We start from the raw sequence: 25,793 nt of genomic DNA on the forward strand, positions 1-25,793 counted from the left end.
CACTTAACAACCCAGTTCCAGACTTAGGCAGTCAGCACATAGTCCAGTTAATATAACGTTGAACCAAATCTAATAAAACTAATGAAGCAGTTTTATGAATGAGGTTTCTTAAGGCTTCCTACCCTTGCTCATTCCCACACTCCTGCTGAATAGCATCAGTGTCCAGTCTCTCTGACAATCACAAGATGATCGTCATTTACTCAGCAACTCATTCCAGACCTCATGATTGTATTTCATTCGTGCAACACAAAAGGAGAAGTTTAGCAGAATGTTCATGCTGCTCCTTTTTAGTACAGTCACAGTGAATGGGGACTAGAAGAGAGGTTACATTTACTGTTGTTCAGAGAAAATCCAGTCATGGAAAAGTCGAAAAGTTCCCCACACAGGTTTTGCTCAGGCTCAAGTTGGTTATGCAAATTCAATGCATTCAGCAACAGAAAGATGCTTGGTTTGTTAGTGACTTTTGTGCTTTCTGTGCTTCATACATCTCTGTTAACCGTAGACAATGGATTATTTTTGCATGCAAACAATTGCCGACATGACCACACTTTAAGACTGTTGAGCTCCTAAAATGATCTATGACTATATTCCAAGATGTGTAAAACTATACACTCTTTGAAAAAAAAAAGTGTTCCCAAAAAGGGATTTGAAGAACCTTTTTTGGTTCCCTAAAGAGTCTTTCAGTGAACAGTATATAAAAGAGCCATTTTTGTTCTTAGTGTAAAGAATATTTTAATGATCTAAAGAACATTTTTCCTCTATAAAGAACCTTTTGTGCAATGAAAAGTTTCCTTGGATGTTGAAGTTTTGAACCATCAGTGCCAATAAAGGACCTTTTTTTTATTTTTGTGTTTAGAAAAGGCACACAATTAAATTATTAACATTTGTTCTTTACAAATTCATTTGCATGCATTCAAATATGGTGAATCGAGACCCTTTTTGACCCTCATCGGGTTTACAAAATAACATAAGGCTCCTCTTTCACCTCTTTCCTTGTTTACACCTTAAAGAAGGATAGGAGGTTTAGGAATATAAACTTGACGAGGTAATAGATGTTGTGTGATCTGGATCTCTGCCACCCACCCTTATATAACACCATCCAGCTGCTGTCAGATGCAGCTTACTTCATTCCTCCTTCACACCATCAGCATCTGTTATGAGAAGAGAATTAGACGATCTGTGAGCTGTGTCACAAACTGTCAATAAACCTGTATCAGCTGTTTCTGTACTTTGATTCATCCCTCCCTTCAAATGCTGTTATCAGACAAGGCTACGATTGTTGACACCTAATTGAGTGAATGTGGTAAGTGACTTAGTGGCAAAAGAGCTTTCCTGTTCTCCTCTGAATAGTTTTTGTGTGGTTTTGTTCCCGGCTGCAGGCGTTGGAGGTCCACTGGCATGAGTATTATGAGCTGGTCACCATTCTTCTCCAGTGGATCAGACATCATATACTCATCTTCGAGGAGAGGAAGTTTCCCAGCAGCTATGAGGAGGTCGAGGTGAGTCTGCTGTTGTGTGGTCTGGGTTGCTACTAGTTACTCTGTTTGTATTCAGTTATTGAATGTATTGCGGTCTTCATTATCTGTTGTGCTGTGCTGTCTGTGATTTGCACATTGGTTTTGTGTTGAATTATCTGGGTAACTGTCCTTTAAAGGACCAGCTAAGTTGGTCGCCAGCATATGCTGCGATTTGGAGACTGCATAGAATGGTGTAGTTTTAACTACTTTAACCAGAAAAAAAATCCAAACTGCTCAACCAGATTCACTAGTTAAGTTTTGCTCATCAGCAACATGGTTATGCAGATTTAACACTTAGACCAGCACCAAATGAACACTAACTATTATAGCCAGCATAGAAATTTGAAATGGTCTAAGTTAGAATTGTATTTTATTTAATTTAATTTATTTATTAAATTTCATGGTTCAGGCAAATATTTGCATTGCAATATTTATTTAATTTTATTATTTCATACTCATTCATTTTACATGGCATTTCAAGGTTCAAACAATTATTTGTGCTTTATTTTATTTTATTTTATTTTATTTTATTTTATTTTATTTTATTTTATTTTATTTTATTTCCTAGTCATTAATTTCATGTTATGTATTATGGCTCCAAATTTTTTTTATTTTATTTTATTTTATTTTATTTTATTTTAAATATTGCAGCAGTACATTACTGTTTTTGCCTCAGTTATGTAAATTAGATTGTGTCTAGTTTATTAGTTGTATTTAATGAATATTAATCTGTTCAAGTGTTTCCATTTGAAATTGTTTGAATATAGTTTTAAAAATAAAATATAAATATAAATAAAATAATAAAAATAAAACAGTGATTAGCTTGTAGCTTGGTAAACAATGTAAAAGTTTAGCCCAACACTGTCCATAACATCTGATGGTATGTTACTGGAAAAAACCCTTCTTTGCAGAGCATGAGTCATGTCATATGACACCGCATCACGGAGAGCAGTGTTCTGGCTTTGAGCTGCTTTGTCTGAGTTTCTATGGCTGTGTCTCATCAGCTTGGAGCGGTTATGTGATGTGTATCATCTTGATCTGAAAGCTGCTACTTATATTACCAGCTTTGTGGAGCTTATTCTCAATCATTCCACTCTGTGTTACAGGAATAACAAAGAGCAGGTGCTTTTGACAAATGGTTACTGAACCATTCAGATCTACCTGCTCAGGGTTATCGAGGGTCACACTGTTTCTTGAACACTTTATATTCCAGCATCAGTTGATTACCACACTGTTACCGCCTTAGTGTTATTTTATTGTTAATTTATTTTCATTGTAATTTTTGATGTTATTTTGATGTTCTGCTTACATTTTAATTGTAGCAAAAGTTTTAGTAATTTTGTTGTACATTTTGGTTATTTTTATTACTGTTTTTTTTTTTTACAGTTGTGTTACAGTTATAGTACAGTTAATATATAAAGTATTACAGTTCATTAAATGTCATAATAACTTTAGTTTCAGTTATTTTAGTACTTTGGCTAAAATAAAATAAGGTAAAAGGTTATTTTTTATATTATTTTACATTTTATTTCATTCAAAGTCTATTTTATTTCAAGTAATGAAGATGTGTTTTATGGTTATAGTTTTGGTCTTAGTTAATCTCAAATTATTGCACTGTGTCAGATTTCTGTGTTTATTTATTAATTTGCTTCTTTGCTCATATTGTAGATTCTGTGGCGTCAGTTTCTGAAATTTAAAGAAACAGAGCTTCCCGCCAAAGAGTCAGACAAGAGCCACTCCAAACACCTCTACCAGTCCTTTGAGGTTGGTACACAGGATCCGAATATGTTCTGCTACAGTCATGGAGATTTAAACATGTAGCATGAGACGTGAAAATAATTTTAGTTCACCAGTTGGTAAAGCGAAAGTGTTTTAAATCTGTATAATGATTTGTTTCTTCTCTCTTAACATGTTTTACCATTATTTGCCCACAGAGTGTTGTTGATGGTGGTGTGGTGGTTGTTCCTGGTTTTTTTCATATTGTCGTTGAGAAGGAATGGGGGCGTCTACATGTGGCTATTCTGGAGAGGGAGAGACTGCTCCGAATAGAGTTTGAGAGGTGAGGAGCCTTAGTTTTGTCATGGCTTTTATTTTGTGGTCATCGAGAATATGTAGTGTGTGTGTAAAAAAACGACAGCCTGACTAGAATAAAACCGTCGGCCAGTCATTATAACTCACAATGAAGACCATTCTAGACTAATGAGAGCTGTGTGAGAATGATACGATGCTACCTATCTGTACCAGATCTCAATGTGGTCTTCAGTACTTAAAATGTATTTTTTTACTGTGTTCGATAGAAAATATCAAATATCAAAAAGTGACATCCACAGACGGAGCTTTACTCTTCTTCATCTTTTAATCATCTTTTAATCGCATTTCCCCATCCAGCGCCACGTCGTTTAATTAGCAAATGCATTTGTGCCCATTTGTGCTCTCATGGCCGTGCTGATCTGAAAATGAGGTGTGTTCAGGCGCATTGCTGGCACATTGCTATTTTGAGGCAACTGAAATAAACTGTGCCATTGACCAACTAAAACCTGGTCTAAAGTCTGGCGCGATGTTTTTTCTTTGTTATTTAAAGAGCGTGTTAGTATAGGCAGGTCCACAACGCGCGTACGCGCTGCTTATTAAACACAGGGACGCACGGCAGCACACAAACATGCCAAATATTAAAAATTAAAGGATTGCAATGCATAAGAATTTTTTGTAGGCTAATTAAATATAAAAATACCTACATTTCATAATGGATAGTCATCGCATGTATCAGAATTAGGCTATCTATTTGCTCGCACACGAGCAGCTCCGTTTCATCTCGGAGACGCGTTCTGTCTTTGCGCTTGCCAAATTCCGCCGTGTAAATAGCAAATCCGTCATGGCACGAGCACAACTGGCTCTTAAAGGGAATGAAAGATGATACTCTGATTGGTTTATTGCACCTTACGCCCAAAAAACACCCATTACTCATTAAGAGAATAGGGACAACCCATTTAGACCATGCGCACGACGCGCCAACCGTTTTTCCATCGTTAAAATAGCAAAAGTGGATTTGGATACACCCTGAATGCACCTGCACCGTATGCTTTACACTGCATTTAGATCGTTAAAATAGGGCCCTATGTCTGTATTGTCATCACTAGATTTATTGTTTAAGCATTTGAAAGTGTCGTAACCATAAACTGTTTACATATTAATACCTGTTCAGTGTTCAGCAGTACTCTAATAAGTGACAGTGTGAACTACAGTCTCACATGTGAAGCATCTGGCCAATCATAACATATAGAAGGAGAAAGAAAATGTACATATAGAAGTACAAAGGAGAACTAAATTACAGCTGTTTTGATGAAAGAAACCTTGAACATTTTGTGAAATACTTGAGTTTTGCGAGGAAAACGGAGAAAGTAGTTTGTGTTTCTGTTTTAGTTGTAAAACGTTTTTGGTTTGGCTTAGTGACATTATTACACCTTTAATGACAACTCCAAACTTTAAAAAACTCTTTAACCTTCCAAGTTATATAGAGACTGATGAATCTGTATTCATCATATAGTGACTTCCAAATAAATGCATTTCCATTCAGTTTCTGTGAAGCAGTGTATTGTAGCAAGTTTACTGTCAATGAGGCCGAAAGAGAATGTTGCGATTATGTTCTGCACTAAATGAAATGAAATAGTTATCAATATCCATCATCTTGAAGGAGAGGGAGTTTCATCCAAAACGGGACACGTCCCCTGTCACAAGACAATGCTGGACGAGAGTAATAAATGTAGCACACAGTTTCTTTATGGGCTGTGGAATGGCTGACCATGCACCATAACAACTTCATCCTGGCTGTGGTTTGGTCTGTCCGAGTCCCATGACAGGATTATAACAAGAAAAACATGTTTTTTTATGCATTTTGAGGAGAGTCTTGCATGCCGTTGGACTTTAAAAATGGCCTTTTTGACAGACCCATATCGTTTAGAGTATTTGCTTCGTTGTGAAAAACAGTGAGTTTCCTTATACATGCTTTTTTGTGGCTTGTTTTTAACCAACTAATATCCAGGTGATTTTAGGGTAACACTTTATTTTAAGGTGTCCTTGTTACACGTTGCATGTACTTTATATTATAATAACAATTAATTATGCATAATTACATGCATGTAACCCTAAGCCAAACCCGAATCCTAAACCTAACCATATAGTAAGTAAATGTAGTTAATTAATATCACTCAGTACTTAAATGTATAATTACACTGTAACTAGGACACCTTAAAATAAAGTGTAACCTATTTTAGTTATTTGAAGTTATTTCACATCATATTTTTCTCATTTGTTTCAAAATTAAAATAGTGTTTAACATATATGTTTGTTTTATTGCATTGAAAATCCTGTCCCTTGATTTTATTGAAAAATCTTCCAGTCGTTTGTGTAATTGTCTGGCGTACATCAGACCTTTGACTAATCGGGACAATGCCTGGCCCTCATTGCAGCTTATTCTGATCACGAACTGCCAATTTAGAAAAAAAAAATATTTAAATGTCTGCGAACTCTGATCATTTCCAGGTTAGAGCGTCTCCAGCAGATCGTCAGAAAAGTGCAGGTGGAATCAGGCATGTGTGAGGAACAGCTCAAGCAGACTGAGTCTCTGCTGCAGACGGTGAGATTATTCTTACTCAAAACACACTCACACAGTTACTATTCGCTTAAACTGTGAAGCTGCTGTATAGACTTTGCACTGTAGTGACTTTGACTTTTGCTGCAGGATATCCGTCTCCTAAATGCCAGGAAACCAGCGCAGCACACGGTTGAGGTAGAGAGGGATCTGGACAAAGCCGACGGCATGATCCGGCTCCTCTTCAACGACGTTCAGTTGCTCAAAGACGGGCGCCACCTACAGGGGGAGCAGATGTATCGCAGGCGAGTCCATATAGTGGAAAACCTTCTTCCAGTAGCCTTCAGTATATTAAAAAGGGATATTCCTTTCCCCTTTGGACCTGCAAGGAATTCTGTTTGATGAAAGAACTATATCATTATATAACAAACAATGCAAGCAAACCGAATAACAGCGGTTTTCTTTTCTCAGGGTCTACCACTTACACGAGCGCTTGGTGAACCTGCGCAGTGACTACAATTTGAGACTTAAGTCCAGCATCAGCACTGTCTCTCATGTCTCCATCACATCCCATGAGCCTGTGCAGCGCGCGCGGCCCGAGCTCGATGAGGTCACCCTGCGTTACGCGCAGGACCTGTTATCCTGGGTGGAGGAGAACCAGCGGCGGATCGATACGGCCGAGTGGGGCATCGATCTTCCCTCTGTGGAGTCTCAGCTGGGCAGCCACAGAGGACTTCAACAAACCATTGAGGACTTCAGGGCTAAGATCGAGCGTGCACGAACAGATGAGGTACTTTTGTTTGTTTATTTATTTCATTTTGAAACTCTTAACTACTTTTACTAAAAGAGTGTTTCCATATTAAATATGCATCCATAATCTCTGAAGCATATTTTGATGGACTGTGACGTCTCAAACTACACTAGGACTCTTTACTTTTCAGTTGACACTTATTTGAAGTGAAACCAGATTTATATTTTTAATCAAAGCTTAAACACTGTATGTACAATGCATTATAAAAGTAGGGTAACACTTTAGAATAAGGAACACTAATTCACTATTAACTATGACTTTTTCCCTCAGTAAATTCCTAATTTGCTTATTAATGGTGAGGTAGTTATTAAGTTTAGGTATTGGGTAGGATTAGGGATGTAGAATAAGGTCATGTTCAATAAGCCATTAATTTGTGCTTAATTAGTACTAATAAATGGCTAATATTCTAGTAGTATGCATGTTAATAAGCAACTAGTTAAGAGTTAAGAAGTAGTTGAGAAGTGTAACCAAAAGTAGTTATAATACATTAATTATGCCTTGTAATGCACCTTATAATGCATTGTACGATCTCATGAACAATTGTAAACTTAGTTAATACATTATAACACTTGTCAGTTCATTGCTACACTATGCCTTTTATTTTATTTTTTATTTACGCCTTTTTTAATTTGGTTATAATTATTAACAAAAATGAATTATGCATTACAACAAACATTAATAATGAATAATTATAATGCATTATAGCCTTTTATAACCCTTTATAATGTATTATACATAAAGGCTTTAAGTGTTACAAAATGTTTATCTTTTATCATTGATTAAACCTGTTTTTTAAAAATAAAAATGTTTTATTTGCCTTTTTTATTGTTGTTTTATAAAGTTAAAAGCTGTTTATTTCTTTCTTTACGTTTTCTATTTTTCACTTGTTTCTCACCATGAATATGCCAAATGATCTTTAAATAAACAATTAATCATATGTGTTACATTTGCCAGATTTTCACTCCTTTCCCTCAAACATATTTTCTATTTCCCCACTTTAAAAAAATAAATAAATCCTGGTTAAAAAAAAATATTATGTGAATTAATAACTAAAATTAATTACCAATTACTGTAAGTATATCCAACTTTACTCACATACATCTCAACTGCTTGATTGTTTATTACATCATGTAACTATATTATAACACAGCTCTATATATAAAGTTGGATATATAAATACACTTTTACCCACATATGCACAGTGTACTCATGTAAAGCAGTTATACTGCTACATAGCTCATTTTAACAGCTTGATTGTTTACATTGACGTGAAATGCAAACTATATTGTCGGCCAGATTTAATCTGCTAAATGCAACTATATAGGCCCATTTACATTAAGAATGATAACTACATAGATAAATATAATAATGACTACATTGTCACCAATGGACGCTAATGTTCTGCTGCTTTAAATGCTTAAATTAAGAAAATGGTTCATTTTGTCTTCTAAGATGGTCTCTTGTGACATCTCTACCTGCTTGTGTGTTTCAGAACCAGCTCTCGCCTCTTAGTAAAGGCACATACAGAGAATATCTGGGCAAACTTGATCTGCAGTACAACAGACTCCTGGTGAGTGTTTTAACCGGTAGCTATTAAAAAACACTAGGCCTTGCAGAATGTCCTCATAAGTCTTTCTTCTCTCTAGAACAACTCCAAGTTCCGTCTGAGAAATCTCGACCAGCTGTATAACTTCGTCAGCGCCGCCACCAAGGAACTGATGTGGCTCAATGACAAAGAGGAAGAGGAGATCAACTACGACTGGAGCGAGCGCAACACCAACATGGCTGCAAAGAAAGAGAACTACTCCGTAAGTGCAGAGTGTTTTATAATCCTGATTCTCTGTTTAGGGGTCTGCCTGTAATTGGTTAATAAATAGGCTGCTGCAAGACTTGTTGCTCTGACGGTTTGACCAGGTGTAAATGGAGAATATTGTACAGTTTGGATAGTTTCTCATGGTTTAATTAAATCCTCAGGGACTCATGCGAGAACTGGAACTTAGAGAGAAGAAAATCAATGACATCCAGGCCACTGGAGACAGACTCATCAAAGACGGACATCCAGGCAAGAAGACTGTCGAGGTACGGAGTCAACTATTAATGTTTCTGCTCACCAAGACTGCATTTATTTGATAAATAGTGCAGTAAAAAAAATATGAAATATTATTAGAATTAAAAAATGTAATTTATAAGCAGAATGTTAAGCATCATTACTCAGTCTTCAGTGTCACATGGGCCTTCAGAAATCATTCTAATATGATGATTTGCTGCTCAAGAAACACTTCTGATTATTATAAACAGTTCTGAACACTAGTGGATGTTGTAAGTGTTACGTGTGTGTTGTTGATCTTTAGGCCTTCACCGCAGCTCTGCAGACGCAGTGGAGCTGGATCCTCCAGGTGTGCTGCTGCATTGAAACTCATCTCAAAGAGAACACGGCGTACTTCCAGGTACAGCATCATCAGATGCCTGTCCAATATAATGTAACAACCATGTGCAAATCGTTGTTGGTCAATCATGTATAAGCAGTATTCTTCTCTTTCTCCTCCTGTTTTACTCGTAGTTCTTTGCTGATGTGAGAGATGCTGAGGAGAGGATGAAGAAGATGCAGGAGACCATGAAGAAGAAGTACATGTGTGACCGCAGCACCACTTCCACTCGTCTGGAGGATCTACTGCAGGACGCTGTTGTGAGTTTGCTTTTCGTTGTCAGTGGATGCCTTATAAAAACTAAACTGTAATGCTGTGTTTTTTTTTGCAAGTGTACAGTTATTGGTAGAGATTGCTTACTACAAACATTTACTGTAATATTGCGAGACTGATGTCACAGTATTGTAGCATGATTTTTGGAAAGAAATTGAATTGCGAATTATCTGATACAAATTGTGATTTAAAATGCAGTTTAAAAATAATCTTGTTTGTAGGGCTGAACAGTGTGGCCACAATTTTGTGAATATATATATATATATATATATATATATATATATATATATATATATATATATATATATATATATATATATATATATATATATATATATATATATATATATATATATATGGTTATAAATAATAATAATAATAATATAAAATTTACTAAATCTGATCAAAATGAGAAATATTACTGTTGTAATATTTAACTAAAATAAAAAAAAATTAGTATTTAAGAAAAGTATTATTGTTGTTCTATTATTATTGTTATTATTATATTACTATATAAATATAAATAACAATTGCTGAATCAAAACAAAATAATAAATATTACTATTGTAATACTAAAATAAAAAATGAGTATTTAACAAAAATACATCATAATATTATTTATTTATTTGACATTAGACCTGTAATATTAAGTTGTCTTAATGTCTTTGTTTTCAAACGTTAAACCATCAAACTTTAAAATTTTTTTGGTAAACTTATTTATTAATTTAACAACAGCTATGCAGGTACGATCACTTGAATCTTAGAAGGATATTATTTTTGGTAACACTTACAATAAATATCATTAGTTAACTACTTAAGTCAACATGAACTAAGAATTAACAAGACTTCTACAGCATTTATTAACAATTTCAACATTTACTATTGCATTATTAAAATCAAAAGTTGTGCTTGTTAACATTAGTTAATGCACTGTCAATTAACATGAATTAACAATTAATGAGTGTATTTTCATTAATTAACATTTACAAAGATTCAAAAATACTGTGATAAATGAATTGTTCACCGTTTGTTCATGTTAGTTAATATATTAGCTAACATTAACTAATGGAACCTTGTTGTAAAGTGTTACCGATATTTCTTATAACACTATAAAAATAAAAAAGTGAAATGAATAAGTAGCTTTAAGCTAACTAAGTGAGTTTGCCCACAGGAGGAAAGAGAGCAGCTGAACGAGTTCAAGTCTGACGTCGCCAGTCTGAACAAGAGAGCCAAGTCCATCGTCCAGCTGAAGCCGCGCGACCCCACCAGCCCCTTCAGAGGAAAGCTGCCCATCCAAGCTGTGTGTGACTTCAAACAGATGGAGGTAGAGACTCGCTGTCACCTGTCACACACGCTCACAGAGTGCTTGTGCTGCACGCTTGACCCTGTTTCTCCTGACAGATCACCATGCACAAGGGCGACGAGTGCGCGCTCATCAATAACTCACAGCCCTTCAGGTGGAAGGTTCTGAACCGCTCGGGGAACGAGGCCGTGGTGCCGTCCATCTGCTTCCTCGTGCCGCCCGTCAACAAGGAGGCTGTGGAGAGCGTGTCCAGGTACATTATACACACTACACTGTGAAAGCAGTGTTTTCTGGAGCACTTCAAACACACATTGCTGTTTACTGCCTACCAGTGTAATGATATACTATTACAGGATTCGACAATGTTTTGAGTTAGATTTTGATTCTGTGTTTTCCAGATCTTATTAAAGTTTTAGTTAATCAAGTTTTAGTAATTTTGCTTTATTTTTTGTCATTTTTATTAGTGTTTTTCTTTCTTATGCATATATAGTATTTTTAGTCTATTTAGTTAAGTACTTCAAATTTAATTCTACAAATATGAGAAATGTTGCCTTGGCAGCTAGCTGTTAAATACCTCTGTTAGATACAATTATAGTTTTAAAATTAATTATATAATATAATTTTTGGTTTCATTGATGTACTATTATATATTTTTTGTAAATTTTTATTAGTGTTTTTTAAGTGTGCATATATAGTTTTTTATTAATTTTAATTTATTTGTTTTAGTTTAGTTAGCTTTTTAACTAAAAACCAATATGAGAAAATGTTGCCTCGGCAACTAACTGAAATAAAATACCACTATACAGTTATAGGTTTTTATTAATATTTTGAGTTAGTTTATATTTTTATATTTCATTGATGTACCACTATATACTTTCATAATATTTTAAATTAGATTTAGAGTTTTATCATTTCTGTTTTCAAGTTTTAGTCATTTTGTTCTGTATTTTTGTTATTTTTATTAGTGTTTTTTATTTGTCTAGATAGTATTTATTAGTTTTAGTTTTTAGTTTATTTATATTTTTAGTTTATTTAGTTTTAGGTGTTTTAATACTTCACATTTAAATAAAAATGAGAAATGTTGCCTTGGCAACTAGTCGAAATAAAACACTTATATAAGATACTATTATAACTTTTGAATTTTTTTTTTTTTCTGTTTTCTGTTTTTTATTTTAAATGTAGTTTTAGTAATTTGTTTTTTGTCTTTTTTTTTAAATGATGTCTATATTTTAATTAAGTTGTAGTTATTTTAGTACAAGTTAAATTAAATAAAAAAGAGACTCGTCTTGACAGCTAGCTGAAATAAAATACATTTAAGTTTTGTTTGTTTGTTTGTTTTCCAAGTAATGAAATTGTTTTCTTATGATTTTAGTTTAAGTTAACGGCTGCCTACATAGAAAGCATCTTCACTAAGATGGTACTGAATGGAAATGCTCTCCATTGGCAGTAATTTCATTAACGACTCAACTAACAAGATCAACTGTTTTCAGTATAGTTGAAAGCTAACATCTTAATGACTAAAAATGCTGTCTAGGTTCTGTATGTCTGTAAAGAATCACAGATTTCTCTTTTGAGCGTGATGTTGTGTTGATGTTTCTGTCAGTCTGGAGGCCGGTCACCAGCAGACTCTGACGCTGTGGCAGGAGCTTCACGCTGACCTCAGGAGTCTGCTGTCCTGGCAGTACCTGATGAAAGACATCTATCTCATCCGCTCCTGGAACATCACCATGGTCCGTTCTACACTTCATTCATGACATAAACACATACCTCTGTGGTTTAGTCATTAATTGATGATTTAGCCATTAAGTTGACAGATAATGTATGATGATCCGTGGTTATAGGAGTAAATGTACTGACTGGTTATTTCACTCTCTCAATGCAAAAGCAAGGAAACATGTTCTACAGTAAACTCCACCCTGTAACTAATTCAGTAACTTGATTGTTGTGTTGCAGACCGACCGAGTTATATTTAGGAAATAGATGGTAAACAAGGACAATTGCTTTATTGAATAACAGCTCTTCTAAATGAATTAAAGAGTAGACATGATTCTGCTGTTTTAACATCTGAGAATGGTTTTGCAATAGATTTCAGACGAGAATAAAGTATTATTGAGATTCTGTCACTGCAATAATCACAGTACTTCAGGGAAAGATGAAAATACATATAACCATTGTGAATGTAAAAGCAGCTAAGAGTCCTCTTATGTTTCAGTTCAAGACGATGAAAACAGACGAGTACCAGCTGATGCTGAGGAACCTCCAGCTGCACTATCAGGACTTCCTCAAAGACGGCCAGGACTCCAAGCTTTTCGACTCCTCTGACAACATTCAGATCGAGAGGGACTATAAGGAGACCGTACAGCATTACGACAGCCTGCTCCGCACCCTGGAGAAAGGTACAGACACGAGCCCCTGACAGAGCCCTCTGATGCCATGAAACGCTGAAACACGAGGGTTTTAGTTTATGTTGTGTAACTGTTGAATTCACGTTTCAGGAGCAGCTGTCAGAGCGCAGGGTGAGTCTTGTGCTCCTGCTGGCCTGATGAGCAGAGTTTGGTTATCATGGACGAGCTGCTTTATAATGGAAAAACATGTTGTGTCAGCTTTTGTCGTCGTGCATTTCCTGTGCTTTAGCTAATGGCACATCTCTACAGAGTGTGCATGTAATGTAGAGGAAAAACACAGCCCTGTCAAACGATGCATTTCTGAAGCTGTTTAGTTCATATATGGCTGTCCTTTAGATGCCATCCAAATGGGTGAAATATTTCAGGACCATGACCAGTCAGGGTTATATAAAAAAAAATAATAAATAAAAGAAAATTAATTATATATATATATATATATATATATATATATATTTCATACTATATATATATATATATATACAGTACAGGTCAAAAGTTTGGAAACATTACTATTTTTAATGTTTTTGAAAGAAGTTTCTTCTGCTCATCAAGCCTGCATTTATTTGATCAAAAATACAGAAAAAACAGTAATATTGTGAAATATTATTACAACTTAAAATAATAGTTTTCTATTTGAATATACTTTAAAAAAATAATTTATTCCTGTGATGCAAAGCTGAATTTTCAGCATCATTACTCCAGCCTTCAGTGTCACATGTTACATCCAGTCTATCACATGATCATTTAGAAATCATTCTAATATTCTGATTTATTATGAGTGTTGGAAAAACAGTTCTGCTGTCTAATATATTTGATGAATAAAAGGTTAAAAAGAACTGCATTTATTCAAAATAAAAAAAAAATTCTAATAATATATATTCTAATAATATATTTTCTTTACTATCACTTTTTATCAATTTAACACATCCTTGCTGAATAAAAGTATTGATTTTATTTAAAAAAAGAAAGAAAAAAAATTACTGACCCCAAATTACTGACCAGTATGTATATTGTTATTACAAAATATTTATATTTTAAAAACACAGTTTTTTTTTTTTTTTTACTTTTTATTCATCAAAGTATCCTAAAAAAGTATCACATGTTCTGAAAAAATATTAAGCAGCAGAACTGTTTCCAACTTTGATAATGAATCATCATATTAGAATGATTTCTAAAGGATCATGTGATAATGATCCTAAAAATTCAGCTTTGCATCACAGAAATAAATGATAATTTAAAGTATAATACATTTAAAAAACAATTATTTTAAATTGTAATAATATATCACAATATTACATTTTTTTTCTGTATTTTTGATCAAATAAATGCAGGCTTGATGAGCAGAAGAAACTTCTTTCAAAAACATTAAAAATAGTAATGTTTCCAGACTTTTGACCTGTACTGTATGTATATAAAATTTTATTTTAATATAAGTTCAAGTTTTGTGAGTTTTGTTGTGTTATTGTCATTATTTAAAATAATCTATCTATTTATCGATCTATCTATTTTGCATCATGGTAGTGCTTGTTCTTTCTTTTATTTACATACAAAAAATAATAATAATGCAATGAAACAAACTGTACTGTTTTATTTTACAGTCCTCAAAATAGGCCTAATTTTCTTCATGCACAATATATTTTTGTCTTTTGATTTTGGGATGAAATGTAAGCCACTAACACGGATGGAATGTATGTGACGTGATTAAGTGTCATGAATGTTGGCTGAAGTGCACTGATAGAGGGAGAGATAAACAGTTGTCTGTTTATAGACATAATAAGAATTATTTCTCTTCACAGGCGAGCAGGATGAATCCATATGCAAGTCATACATCACTCAAGTCAAAAACCTGCGGCTGCAGATCGAAGACTGTGAGTCTCGTACGGTGGCTCGTATCCGGCAACCTGTGGATAAAGATCCGCTCAGAGACTGCATTCAGAAAACTGGCGATCAGAAAGTACGACACAAAACTCTTTCTTTTTATTGTATCCGGTTAAAACTCTTTTGCAACTGAACTATGTGTATACATATTTACATCATATTTTTGAAATGGGAGAATTTTAAGAACACACCCCCAAAATCATAAAAAGAGTTTTTGCTTTGTGACTTTATTTTTGAAGCATGTTTTACTAAATGTTATTATTATTGTGATGGATCCAAAAGAAAATTGTTAGCTTATTTTGTGTTTCTCATTGTGATTCTCATTAAATGCTTATTACTGTAATACAAAATAAATTAAAGACAGAACAACAAATACTAAAACAATATGAGACTTAAATAAATCAGAGAAATGAGATTTTAACCCATTACGGTATTAAAATTTGTGCTTAATTGTCCTGAAAATAATGACATAATGTGAAAAAATATATATATATATATTTTAGTGCGTCTGATATACAATTACAGTTGTTATTAATATTTTGAATCAGTTATTTTTCCATTTTCCATTTTCATTTTAAGTTTATAAAATTGTAGCAATTTATATATAAATATATAATATATATATATATATATTTCATTTTAAGTTTAGTTAAAATTTTAGCAATTTTATATATATATATATATATATAATGTGTGTGTGTATAGATATTAGACATTTTTATTTCAGTTTCAGTTATTTTAGTAATTAGTGTTATATTGTTTTTATATTTTATTTTATTTCAGTTAACTTTTATTTTATTTCAAGCAATAAAATTCTTTTTTAATGGTTTTAAATTTCAGCTTTTTAAATAACTGTACCCTGAATATAATTCCTTATTTTTTCTTTTGATTATGATGTGAACTATGACTTGGACCATGGTCTTTTTTCATATTTAACCGAATGAATCATTGTGTTTTTGTTTCTGGCTCAAACAGAAAGTGCATATAGAGCTGGAAGGAATTAAGAAGAACCTGGACCGAGTGTCTCAGAAAGCTGAGGAGGTGCTGTCCTCTCCGGAGCAGTCCAGCACTCCAGTCCTGCGCTCAGAGCTGGACATCACCCTGCAGAAGATGGACCAAACCTACAACCTGTCCTCAGTCTACCTGGAGAAGTAAGGAGCAGTATTTGTCTTTGAATGGCACATCCACTGCTGCTTGACTGCTGTTCTGACTCGTATTAATTTGTGTGAATTATTGTGTACTGAGAATTTTCAATTAAGCATAAGATCAGATCAAGGCAATTCTTTTTTCTGTAGACTTAAGACAATAGAAATCGTGATCCGGAATACACAAGGAGCAGAAGATGTGGTGAAGAAATACGAGAATCGTCTGCGTGAGGTTCACACGGTTCCTACAAACGTCCAGGAGGTGGAGAACTACAGCTCTGAGCTCAAGGTAATATTTAATGTTCACTTACTGGTTGAACTGTACCATTTATTAAATATGTACTACAATATAGGTCAGTGCTTCTCAACCACAATAATATTCAAAGGACCGACATTCCTAGATTCTGTTAATTCTGTTTTAGGATTCCTGAAGTTTTAATTGGGTCATATGACGTTGCTAAAAAAAGAACATTATTTTGTGTAGTTGGTGTAATGAAATGTGTTTATGCTGTTTACGGTTCAAAAAACGTTATTTCTCCGCTATGCCCCGCCTTTCTGAAACGTGTTGTTTTTACAAAGCTCATTGTTCTGAAAAGCGAGGTGTGCTGTGATTGGCCAGCTATCCAGTTCATTGTGATTGGCTGAATGCCTCAAGCGTGTGACGGAAATGTTACGCTCCTTAACATACTGTGATGCCGTGTCCCGGCACGACAAGACAAAACCAATAAAACCCTTTACGAACGAAGCATTTGTTGCATCCAGTGGGGACATAATTACTGATTATAATGACTTATACTGTGTTTTTACGCATGCGTTACGCATTGCGCCGCGTAAACATAAAACCATGTCTGCATTTGTGATCGGAGAAACAACAAACAACAAACAACAAGCGCTACTCTACACTTCTCAAATCTCACGTTTGAATCATCATTGACAAATTCTTTAAATATGAAAACATACTTACAGACTGTGAGTCAGAACAGCTGGCAGATCAGGAAACAGTCCTCCGTTAAATGCGCTGCACACATCTAAATATTTGGGTTGGACTGTTCTAGAACAGTGTTGTAAATACAACTTAACCACTGGTTTCTAGTTGTGTCCACTTTTGGAAGGCCAAACAAAGTAGTTTCGCTTTCACAATGAAACACACAGCTTCTATACGACATGACGGCAGCAACAATACTACAGTGAGAATAAAAATTACGCCCGCCTTTCTTTATGTGAACATTTAGGTGGCATTATGCAAATCTTCCCACACAGTGACGTAGATATGTGGGGCGTGTTTAAACAAGGCGTTTTAGTAGGGCGTGGACAAGTCTTAACTTTTATAAAGAATATCCTCTTTGGGTTTGAGACTTTAGTCTTTGCAACTTTAGGGATCTTATCTGTTCACAAACAGCTTGTAACACGCCAAAGAGAAAGGAAAACTTGAAATTGCATCATATGACCCTTTTAAGAGTTGAATGTTCTTCTATGATCCTGATCTTATTAACCAATTAATGATGTTTCCAGTTGTTTGTGGTTTACTGGATAAGGGTATCTGATAGGGTTTTTTAAAAATGTTTGTGCTCGCAATTTATACACAATCAAATATTTTAGAGCTTGGTATAACTACAAAAATATCTATTCTTTATAAATATGTCCATGGAGTTTAAGGATTTTGTTAATTTACATGACTTTTCCAGCTTTAGAAATGTCTTCAGCATTTTAAGCCCGTTCAAACCAAGCTTTAGATGGTAGAAATGACTGCGTTCAAACAGTCGGGCAAACAGACTGTCCTGCCCCTTTATTTGTAATTGACTGATGTCATTGGTTGTGTCAGTTTGGCTCTGTCGACTGATTCTTAATCAAACAAGCCACAGTGTTGTGGAAATCAACTTACAAATTATTATTTACACTTGCATTCGCATATTAATTAACAAGAAAGCATTTTAACAGGGGAAAAAACACACTACATCTTTAAGTCTTTTTACTGAATGTTGGGATGTTTGCTCACAGTTAATTTAATGAAAATCATATATACCTGCTAGTGTACAGTATGTTTAATGTAATTACATCAAATTTACCCTGGGATTAAGTCTGCTTGTTCCTTTGTGTTCAGCGAATGCGTTCAGAGGCAGAAACCCAGAGGCCCGTGTTTGATGACATGGAGAGCGAGCTGGCCAAGGCCACAGCAGTCAGCCACCGCATGCTTCAGGTTCACTGCGAGCGGGACGCCGAGCTGGATCACTACCGGCAGCTGCTGGGCAGCCTGCAGGACCGCTGGCGTGCCGTCTTCGCTCAGATCGACCTGCGGCAGCGCGAGCTCGAGCAGCTGGGCCGGCAGCTGGGCTACTACAGGGAGAGCTACGACTGGCTCATCCGCTGGATCGCAGACGCCAAACAGCGGCAGGAGAAGATCCAGGCTGTGCCCATAATCGACAGCAAGACGCTCAAAGAACAACTGGCACAGGAGAAGGTACTGAATGACACAAGCTTTCTCCAGAGAGGTTTTCACACGGCGCTTAACCCTGGGTTAATCCTTTGGTAACGGGTTGAGCAATACCTCATACTTGTTTGACGTTTCAAAAATGGGTTATCACTAAAAAGTCTTTGTGGAGCCTTTTTGATTGGTAACAACCAGAACCCACTTATGAACTGCCTCACTTTACCACCATTTATCATTCAGCTCACTTAGATATCAATATCCTAGTAAAAATATTAATAACAATGAACAGTGACATCGAGTTATTAACTGCAGTGATGAACAGTGTTATTGTAGTAAGTGTCAGAGAATTTACATCTTGATATTTTTACAGATAGACAACCAGTTACTAAAAATGTGTGTAATATTGAACAAGCTCGATAACGACCTTGTGAGAAATGTTTTACATCTCAGAAGAAGCTCGTTTCACTTTTGGAATAATAATTTATGTGCATTAGTTCTCTGACATCCATTGCAATAAGAATAATTTTGTTAACCCATTGCAAAGGTATACGTATAATATGCTGACTTTTTCCTTCACAGAAACTGCTTGAAGAGATTGAGAAAAACAAAGAGAAAGTTGATGAATGCCAGAAATATGCCAAAGCTTACATAGACACCATTAAGGTAAGAGAGAGAGTTTTATAAAAGTATATAAATTTATTTATTTACTGTATGTATCTACAATTTGTGGTTGGAGTGCTGCAATCTTGATTTTTTCCAGGACTATGAACTTCAGTTGGTTGCCTACAAAGCTCATGTAGAACCTCTGACTTCTCCTTTGAAGAAAACCAAGATGGAGTCTGCCTCAGATAACGTCATTCAAGAGGTTAGAAAATGCTCACAGATCATTATTTGATTACTCATGTTTGTGAAGGTTACTATGGGGTTTATAATTTTAAATGTGCACTTATGTTATCTTGTAAACTAATACATCCTACTAACTGATAGGATTTGAATGATCATTTTTCAAAATGCTTTGTCTTTGTCATCATAGTATGTCACTCTGAGAACTCGCTATAGTGAGCTGATGACGCTGACCAGTCAGTACATCAAGTTCATCACAGACACGCAGCGGCGCATCGAGGACGAGGAGGTGCGTGACATCAGGGGACCCTATTCATACCAGACTAACCCAACAACACACTAACATTAACCAACCCTACCAACCACCAAACAAGAACATCTAGATATACTTAATGTATGGGTGACTCGACATTTATTCTGTGTCACTTTGGACACAAATACAGCTATTTTGAGTAGTATTTTACTGAAAGTATTTCAGAAATGCGTGACCGGTTGAATAAATTTGCCCTGTCCTAATTATGTCTTGCTTAAAATATTAAGCATTAATAACTAAATTGGCTTTTAAGGGCAGTTTCATTTATTTATTTTTAACACATTTATTGTTGTAAATAAATAAATACAATAAAATAAAAATAGAATAGTTTATAATGATTAATCTGCAGATACAATTTATTTTATTTATTTGAAAACATTAAAACTTGCAAGTACCAGACCTCTGTTTTGTCAAACCTGCTTTCTTTCAGTCTGTGTTCTTCCAACTTTTTGTAGTAAGTAACGAATATGCTTCGGGGAAATGTATCGGTGTAAAAGTATATATTTTTAATTAGAAAATGTAGTGGAGTAAAGCTGAAAGTTGACAGAAATATCAAAACGCAAGTAGAGTACATATTAAAAATATATATATTTTTTAAAAGTATTATTACTGTGTTACATTACACCACTGATATTTGTTTGTCAGACAGTGTCTGATGCACATTAGGGAAAGCAAGTCATATAAGGCCTACTTTTCCTATATATTTTCTCTTTTCTCACTACTGTATGTCTTTCAAACCCTAATCTTTGATTTCTTTGCTTCCCTTAACTGCTTGCCAGTGCTTTGTCTTGACAATTGCTTGATCTTTTTTGGGCTCTAAAGAGGTAAAACTTTTCATTACACTCTAGTAATTCTATATCCATATTCCAGTATCCGTCTTCATTAATATTCTGCATTTCCTGCCATCAAGCTTAAATGAGTTGCCCTTTCTAGTTAAACGTTATTGTACTTTTGTTCATTGTAGTTTTCTGATTCTCTAAGCTCATGATGGTAGACTGTGTAATTCATTTACTTTAATTGACTTAAATGGTTTCCACACTGCATAACTAAAAATACATAACTAAAATATAATGAGGTAGTAGTAATTTTAATGCGTTTATGTTAAGATTCATGACTGAAATCTTTATAGTATCATCTAAATTTCCAATATAATAATATATTGTATAGGTGTGAATAATCATATTTGAGAATCAGATTCCTACCGCCCTTATTTTTTATACTTCAAGGTCATTTAAAATGTTCTTTTCATACTAACGTTTCCTCTTTTTCTGTGGATCTGGACCTGCTTGTCTGCCTGAATCATTGCTTTGAACACTTATAGCTTACTTTCCATTGCTAACTGGAGTTCTTGCTTGTACTATTGGTTTTTAGTTGTTCTGTTCTCCTCACCCTTTTTTCAGGCCACCAAATCAAGTTCTCATTCTTAACAATGAAAAATCTTTAGAAAGGCAGGATTTTTTAAAACACACTTAAAGTTTATATTAACTGTATGCTCAGTTTTCATCCAGTCATCTAGTTTAAAGCAAAAGCATATTGATTACATTCTATTTTGTTCTGCAGAATTTTTTAATCACTTTGGAATGCAGTAAATGGTTTTCATAGAGCCACCATTTGGGAGCTTCTCCCTCGCATGTTGTGAGTGTAGTGTTTTAAAACAGTGTCTTGTGTCTCCATACATTAATCATATCATCTTACCATAATCCAAATGATTGCATATGATATGATGATTGACTATTCATTTACCTTAACCCTGTTTGTCATGATTGCATCTAAACCTGTCTTTCTTTGAGCTAAATAATAACCTTAACACTTAAAGAATTAGTTCACTTAAAAATTTAAACTTCTGTCATCATTTGCTCACACTCATATTATTCCAAACCGCAAATGTCATTCTTGCTTCCATGGAACACAAAAGAGAAACATTTAATAATAAATGGGATCTGAAGCTTACAAACTTCAAAAGTGACTAAACACGATAACAGTCGTCCAACTTGTGCTGTCTTCCTAGATTTCTGAATATATACAATAGCGTAAAAAATGATGTCACTATTCACTGAAAAAATACAATAGTGAACACATTTTCAGTGACTAGCAAATTGTTGATTTCCCTCTGTTCCTTCTGGCTTCAGAAGTCTAGGAATATAATGTACAAGTCATATGGATTGCTTTTTTTGTTTGAAGAACAGAGGGACATCTCAGAGGTACATCAAGAGTTTGACATCTCTTGTTATCATTTACTTTTATTATGTTCAAAAGAGCATCGATATATATCACCTTTTGTGTTCACTGGAAAAAAAAAGTAAAAATATAATATTGTAGACAGTCAATACAGGTTTGGAATGAAGTAAAAAATGACAGACTTTTCATTTTTGGGTAAACTACTCCTTTAACACCCCGTCATGCTTGATCTTAATCATAATTTTCTTTACCATTTACCTCCACTAATACAGAAAGCTGCTGAGAAACAAAAAGCAGAAGAGAGGAAAAAAATGGCTGAGATGCAGGCAGAGTTAGAGAAACAGAAGCAGCTAGCTGAAGCTCATGCCAAGGCCATTGCCAAAGCAGAGAAAGAGGCACAGGAGCTCAAGCTCATGATGCAACAGGAGGTTAGCAAACGGGAGATTGTTGCTGTGGATGCTGAAAGGCAAAAACGGAACATTCAGCTGGAGCTGCACGAGCTCAAAAACCTCTCTGAACAACAGATGAAATCAAAGAGCCAACAAGTGGAGGAGGCTTTACAAAGCCGGGTCAAGATAGAGGAAGAGATCCGCATCATAAGACTTCAACTAGAAACTACACTAAAGCAAAAGTCCACTGCAGAGGACGAGCTGAGGCAGCTTAGAGACAAGGCTGCAGAGGCAGAGAGACTTCGCAAAGTTGCTCATGAAGAGGCTGAGAAACTTCGCAAGCAGGTTAACGAGGAGACCCAGAAGAAGCGAATGGCGGAGGAAGAGTTAAAGCTGAAGTCCGAAGCAGAGAAAGAGGCTGCCAGGCAGAAGCAGAAAGCCCTGGATGAACTCGCAAAGCACAAGATGCAAGCAGAGGAGGCAGAAAGACACATGAAGCAGGCTGAGATTGAGAAAGCCAGACAAATCAAGCTAGCTCAAGATGCAGCTCAGAAAAGTGCTGCTGCTGAGTTGCAGAGCAAACGCATGTCCTACGTCGAAAAGACATCCAAACTTGAGGAGTCACTCCGAGAGAAGCATGGGACTGTCGTTCAACTGCAAGAGGAGGCAGAACGCCTCAAGAAGCATCAGGAAGAGGCAGACAATGCAAGGGAGGAGGCTGAGAAAGAGCTTGAAAAGTGGAGGCAAAAAGCCAATGAAGCCCTTCGTCTAAGGCTCCAGGCAGAGGAAGAAGCCCACAAAAAGACTCTTGCACAGGAAGAGGCTGAAAAACAGAAGGACGAGGCTGAGCGTGAGGCCAAAAAACGGGCCAAAGCTGAAGAGTCTGCCCTGAAACAGAAAGACATGGCCGAGCAAGAGCTGGAGCGGCAGAGGAAGCTGGCAGAGAGCACAGCACAACAGAAGCTTTCCGCAGAACAGGAGCTGATCCGCTTGAGGGCTGATTTTGATCATGCCGAGCAACAGAGATCGCTGCTTGATGATGAACTGTACCGTCTTAAGAATGAGATTAGTGCTGCAGAGCAGCAGCGGAAGCAGCTTGAAGATGAGCTTTCCAAAGTTAGAAGTGAAATGGACATACTTTTGTTGCTGAAGTCTAAAGCTGAGAAGGAGAGCATGTCCACCACTGAAAAGAGTAAACAACTCTTGGAAGCTGAAGCTGCTAAACTGAGGGATCTTGCAGATGAAGCAGCCAAGCTTCGTGCCATTGCTGAAGAGGCAAAGAGACAGAGACAGGTTGCTGAGGAAGAAGCAGCAAGACAGAGAGCAGAAGCTGAGAGAATTCTCAAAGAGAAACTTTCTGCCATTAATGAGGCCACTCGCTTGAAAACTGAAGCAGAGATTGCTCTAAAGGAAAAAGAGGCCGAAAATGAACGCCTGAGAAGGCAAGCTGAGGATGAGGCTTACCAGAGAAAGGCTCTTGAAGATCAGGCAACCCAGCACAAGCAAGACATTCATCAGAAGATCGAACAGCTCAAGAAGTCCTCTGAAATGGAATTAGATAGACAGAAATCAATTGTGGATGACACTCTTAAACAGAAAAGAATAGTTGAAGAGGAGATTCGTATCTTGAAAGTTAACTTCGAGAAGGCTTCATCTGGCAAGCTTGATTTGGAGCTTGAACTGAATAAGCTGAAAAATATTGCAGAGGAAACACAACAAAGCAAACTGCGAGTTGAGGAGGAAGCTGAGAAGCTACGTAAGCTTGCCCTTCATGAAGAAAACAGAAGAAGGGAGGCTGAAGAAAAACTGAAAAAGATTACTGCCGCAGAGCAGGAAGCAGCTCGACAGTGCCAGTCTGCCCAAGGAGAAGTAGAGCGTCTCAAAAAGAAAGCTGATGAGGCCAGAAAGCAAAAAGAAGATGCTGATAAAGAAGCTGAGAGGCAAATACTTGCTGCCAGAGAAGCTGCAGAGAAAGCAATTGCAGCTGAACATCAAGTCCATAATGTTCTTGTTCAGCAGAAGGAGGACAGCCTGGTACAGAAAAAGCTCAAGGAGGAGTTTGAGAAAGCCAAAAAGCTTGCCCAAGAAGCAGAAAAGGCCAAAGAAAAGGCAGAGAAAGAGGCTGCCCTCCTCCGCCAACAAGCAGAAGATGCAGAGCGTCAGCGTCAGGCTGCTGAGGTTGAGGCAGCCAATCAGGCCAAAGCCCAAGAAGCTGCTGAGAGGCTCAGAAAAGAAGCAGAGCTAGAGGCAGAAAAGCGAGCCCAGGCAGAGGCATCAGCGCTGAAACAAAAACAGTTAGCTGATGAAGAGATGGCTAGGCACAAGACACTTGCAGAGCAGACACTTAAGCAGAAATCTCAGGTTGAGCAAGAGCTTGCTAAAGTGAAACTGCGGCTGGATGAGACAGACAAACAAAAGACCCTCTTGGATGATGAACTTCATCGCCTAAAGGACGAGGTCAGTGATGCTGTTAAACAGAAAGCCCAGGTAGAGGAGGAACTGTTCAAAGTCAAGATTCAAATGGAGGAGCTCATCAAACTCAAGCTCAGAATTGAAGAGGAAAACCACCGTCTCATCCAGAGGGACAAAGATAATACTCAAAAATTCTTGGCTGAGGAGGCTGAGAACATGAAAAAACTTGCTGAGGAGGCTGCCAGGCTCAGCATTGAGACCCAGGAGGCTGCTCGCATGAGACATATTGCAGAGACTGACCTTGCCGAGCAAAGGGCACTTGCAGAAAAGATGCTTAAAGAAAAGATGCAAGCCATTCAGGAGGCCTCTAAACTTAGAGCAGAGGCAGAAATGTTGCAGAGACAGAAAGACCTTGCTCAAGAGCAAGCTCAAAAGCTGCTTGAAGACAAACAACTGATGCAGCAACGGCTTGAGGAGGAAACTGAGGGCTTCCAAAAATCATTGGAGGCTGAGCGCAGAAGACAGTTGGAGATAACAGCTGAGGCAGAGAAACTTAGACTTCAGGTGTCCCAGCTCAGTGACGCCCAGTCGAGAGCTGAGGAGGAAGCCAAGAAATTCAAGAAGCAGGCAGATGTGATTAGTGCCCGACTTCATGAGACCGAGCTTGCCACCAAAGAGAAAATGACAGTTTTTGAACAATTGGAAATACAGAGATTGAGCAGTAACAAAGAAGCAGATGACTTGCGCAAAGCCATTGCTGATCTTGAGAAGGAGAAGGCAAAATTGAAAAAAGAGGCTGAAGAGTTACAGAAAAAGTCCAAAGAGGTATTGTGTAAAAGATGGCATAAATTGCTGCTTATGTCATTGTTAACCCTCTCTCCGAA

The 25,793-nt window shown here is 36.2% G+C and overlaps 1 protein-coding gene across 1 annotated transcript in view; it reads left to right on the forward strand.

The window, feature by feature from the left end:
• Positions 1 to 25,793, forward strand: part of LOC109087686 (plectin-like) — a 68,335-nt gene that overhangs the window by 33,918 nt on the left and 8,624 nt on the right. The window contains exons 10-32 of the mRNA XM_042771986.1: positions 1,380 to 1,499; positions 3,186 to 3,281; positions 3,452 to 3,576; positions 6,057 to 6,150; positions 6,256 to 6,410; positions 6,577 to 6,895; positions 8,409 to 8,486; positions 8,563 to 8,724; positions 8,891 to 8,995; positions 9,268 to 9,363; positions 9,477 to 9,602; positions 10,787 to 10,939; positions 11,017 to 11,171; positions 12,522 to 12,648; positions 13,131 to 13,314; positions 15,120 to 15,277; positions 16,177 to 16,352; positions 16,497 to 16,635; positions 18,448 to 18,804; positions 19,354 to 19,437; positions 19,535 to 19,639; positions 19,808 to 19,906; positions 22,381 to 25,734. Coding sequence (XP_042627920.1) covers positions 1,380 to 1,499; positions 3,186 to 3,281; positions 3,452 to 3,576; positions 6,057 to 6,150; positions 6,256 to 6,410; positions 6,577 to 6,895; positions 8,409 to 8,486; positions 8,563 to 8,724; positions 8,891 to 8,995; positions 9,268 to 9,363; positions 9,477 to 9,602; positions 10,787 to 10,939; positions 11,017 to 11,171; positions 12,522 to 12,648; positions 13,131 to 13,314; positions 15,120 to 15,277; positions 16,177 to 16,352; positions 16,497 to 16,635; positions 18,448 to 18,804; positions 19,354 to 19,437; positions 19,535 to 19,639; positions 19,808 to 19,906; positions 22,381 to 25,734 — 6,567 coding nt within the window. The remainder of the gene's footprint in view (positions 1 to 1,379; positions 1,500 to 3,185; positions 3,282 to 3,451; positions 3,577 to 6,056; positions 6,151 to 6,255; positions 6,411 to 6,576; positions 6,896 to 8,408; positions 8,487 to 8,562; positions 8,725 to 8,890; positions 8,996 to 9,267; positions 9,364 to 9,476; positions 9,603 to 10,786; positions 10,940 to 11,016; positions 11,172 to 12,521; positions 12,649 to 13,130; positions 13,315 to 15,119; positions 15,278 to 16,176; positions 16,353 to 16,496; positions 16,636 to 18,447; positions 18,805 to 19,353; positions 19,438 to 19,534; positions 19,640 to 19,807; positions 19,907 to 22,380; positions 25,735 to 25,793) is intronic.

This window comes from Cyprinus carpio, chromosome A16 (genome assembly GCF_018340385.1).
Source record: "Cyprinus carpio isolate SPL01 chromosome A16, ASM1834038v1, whole genome shotgun sequence".
Taxonomy (NCBI): Eukaryota; Metazoa; Chordata; class Actinopteri; order Cypriniformes; family Cyprinidae; genus Cyprinus; species Cyprinus carpio.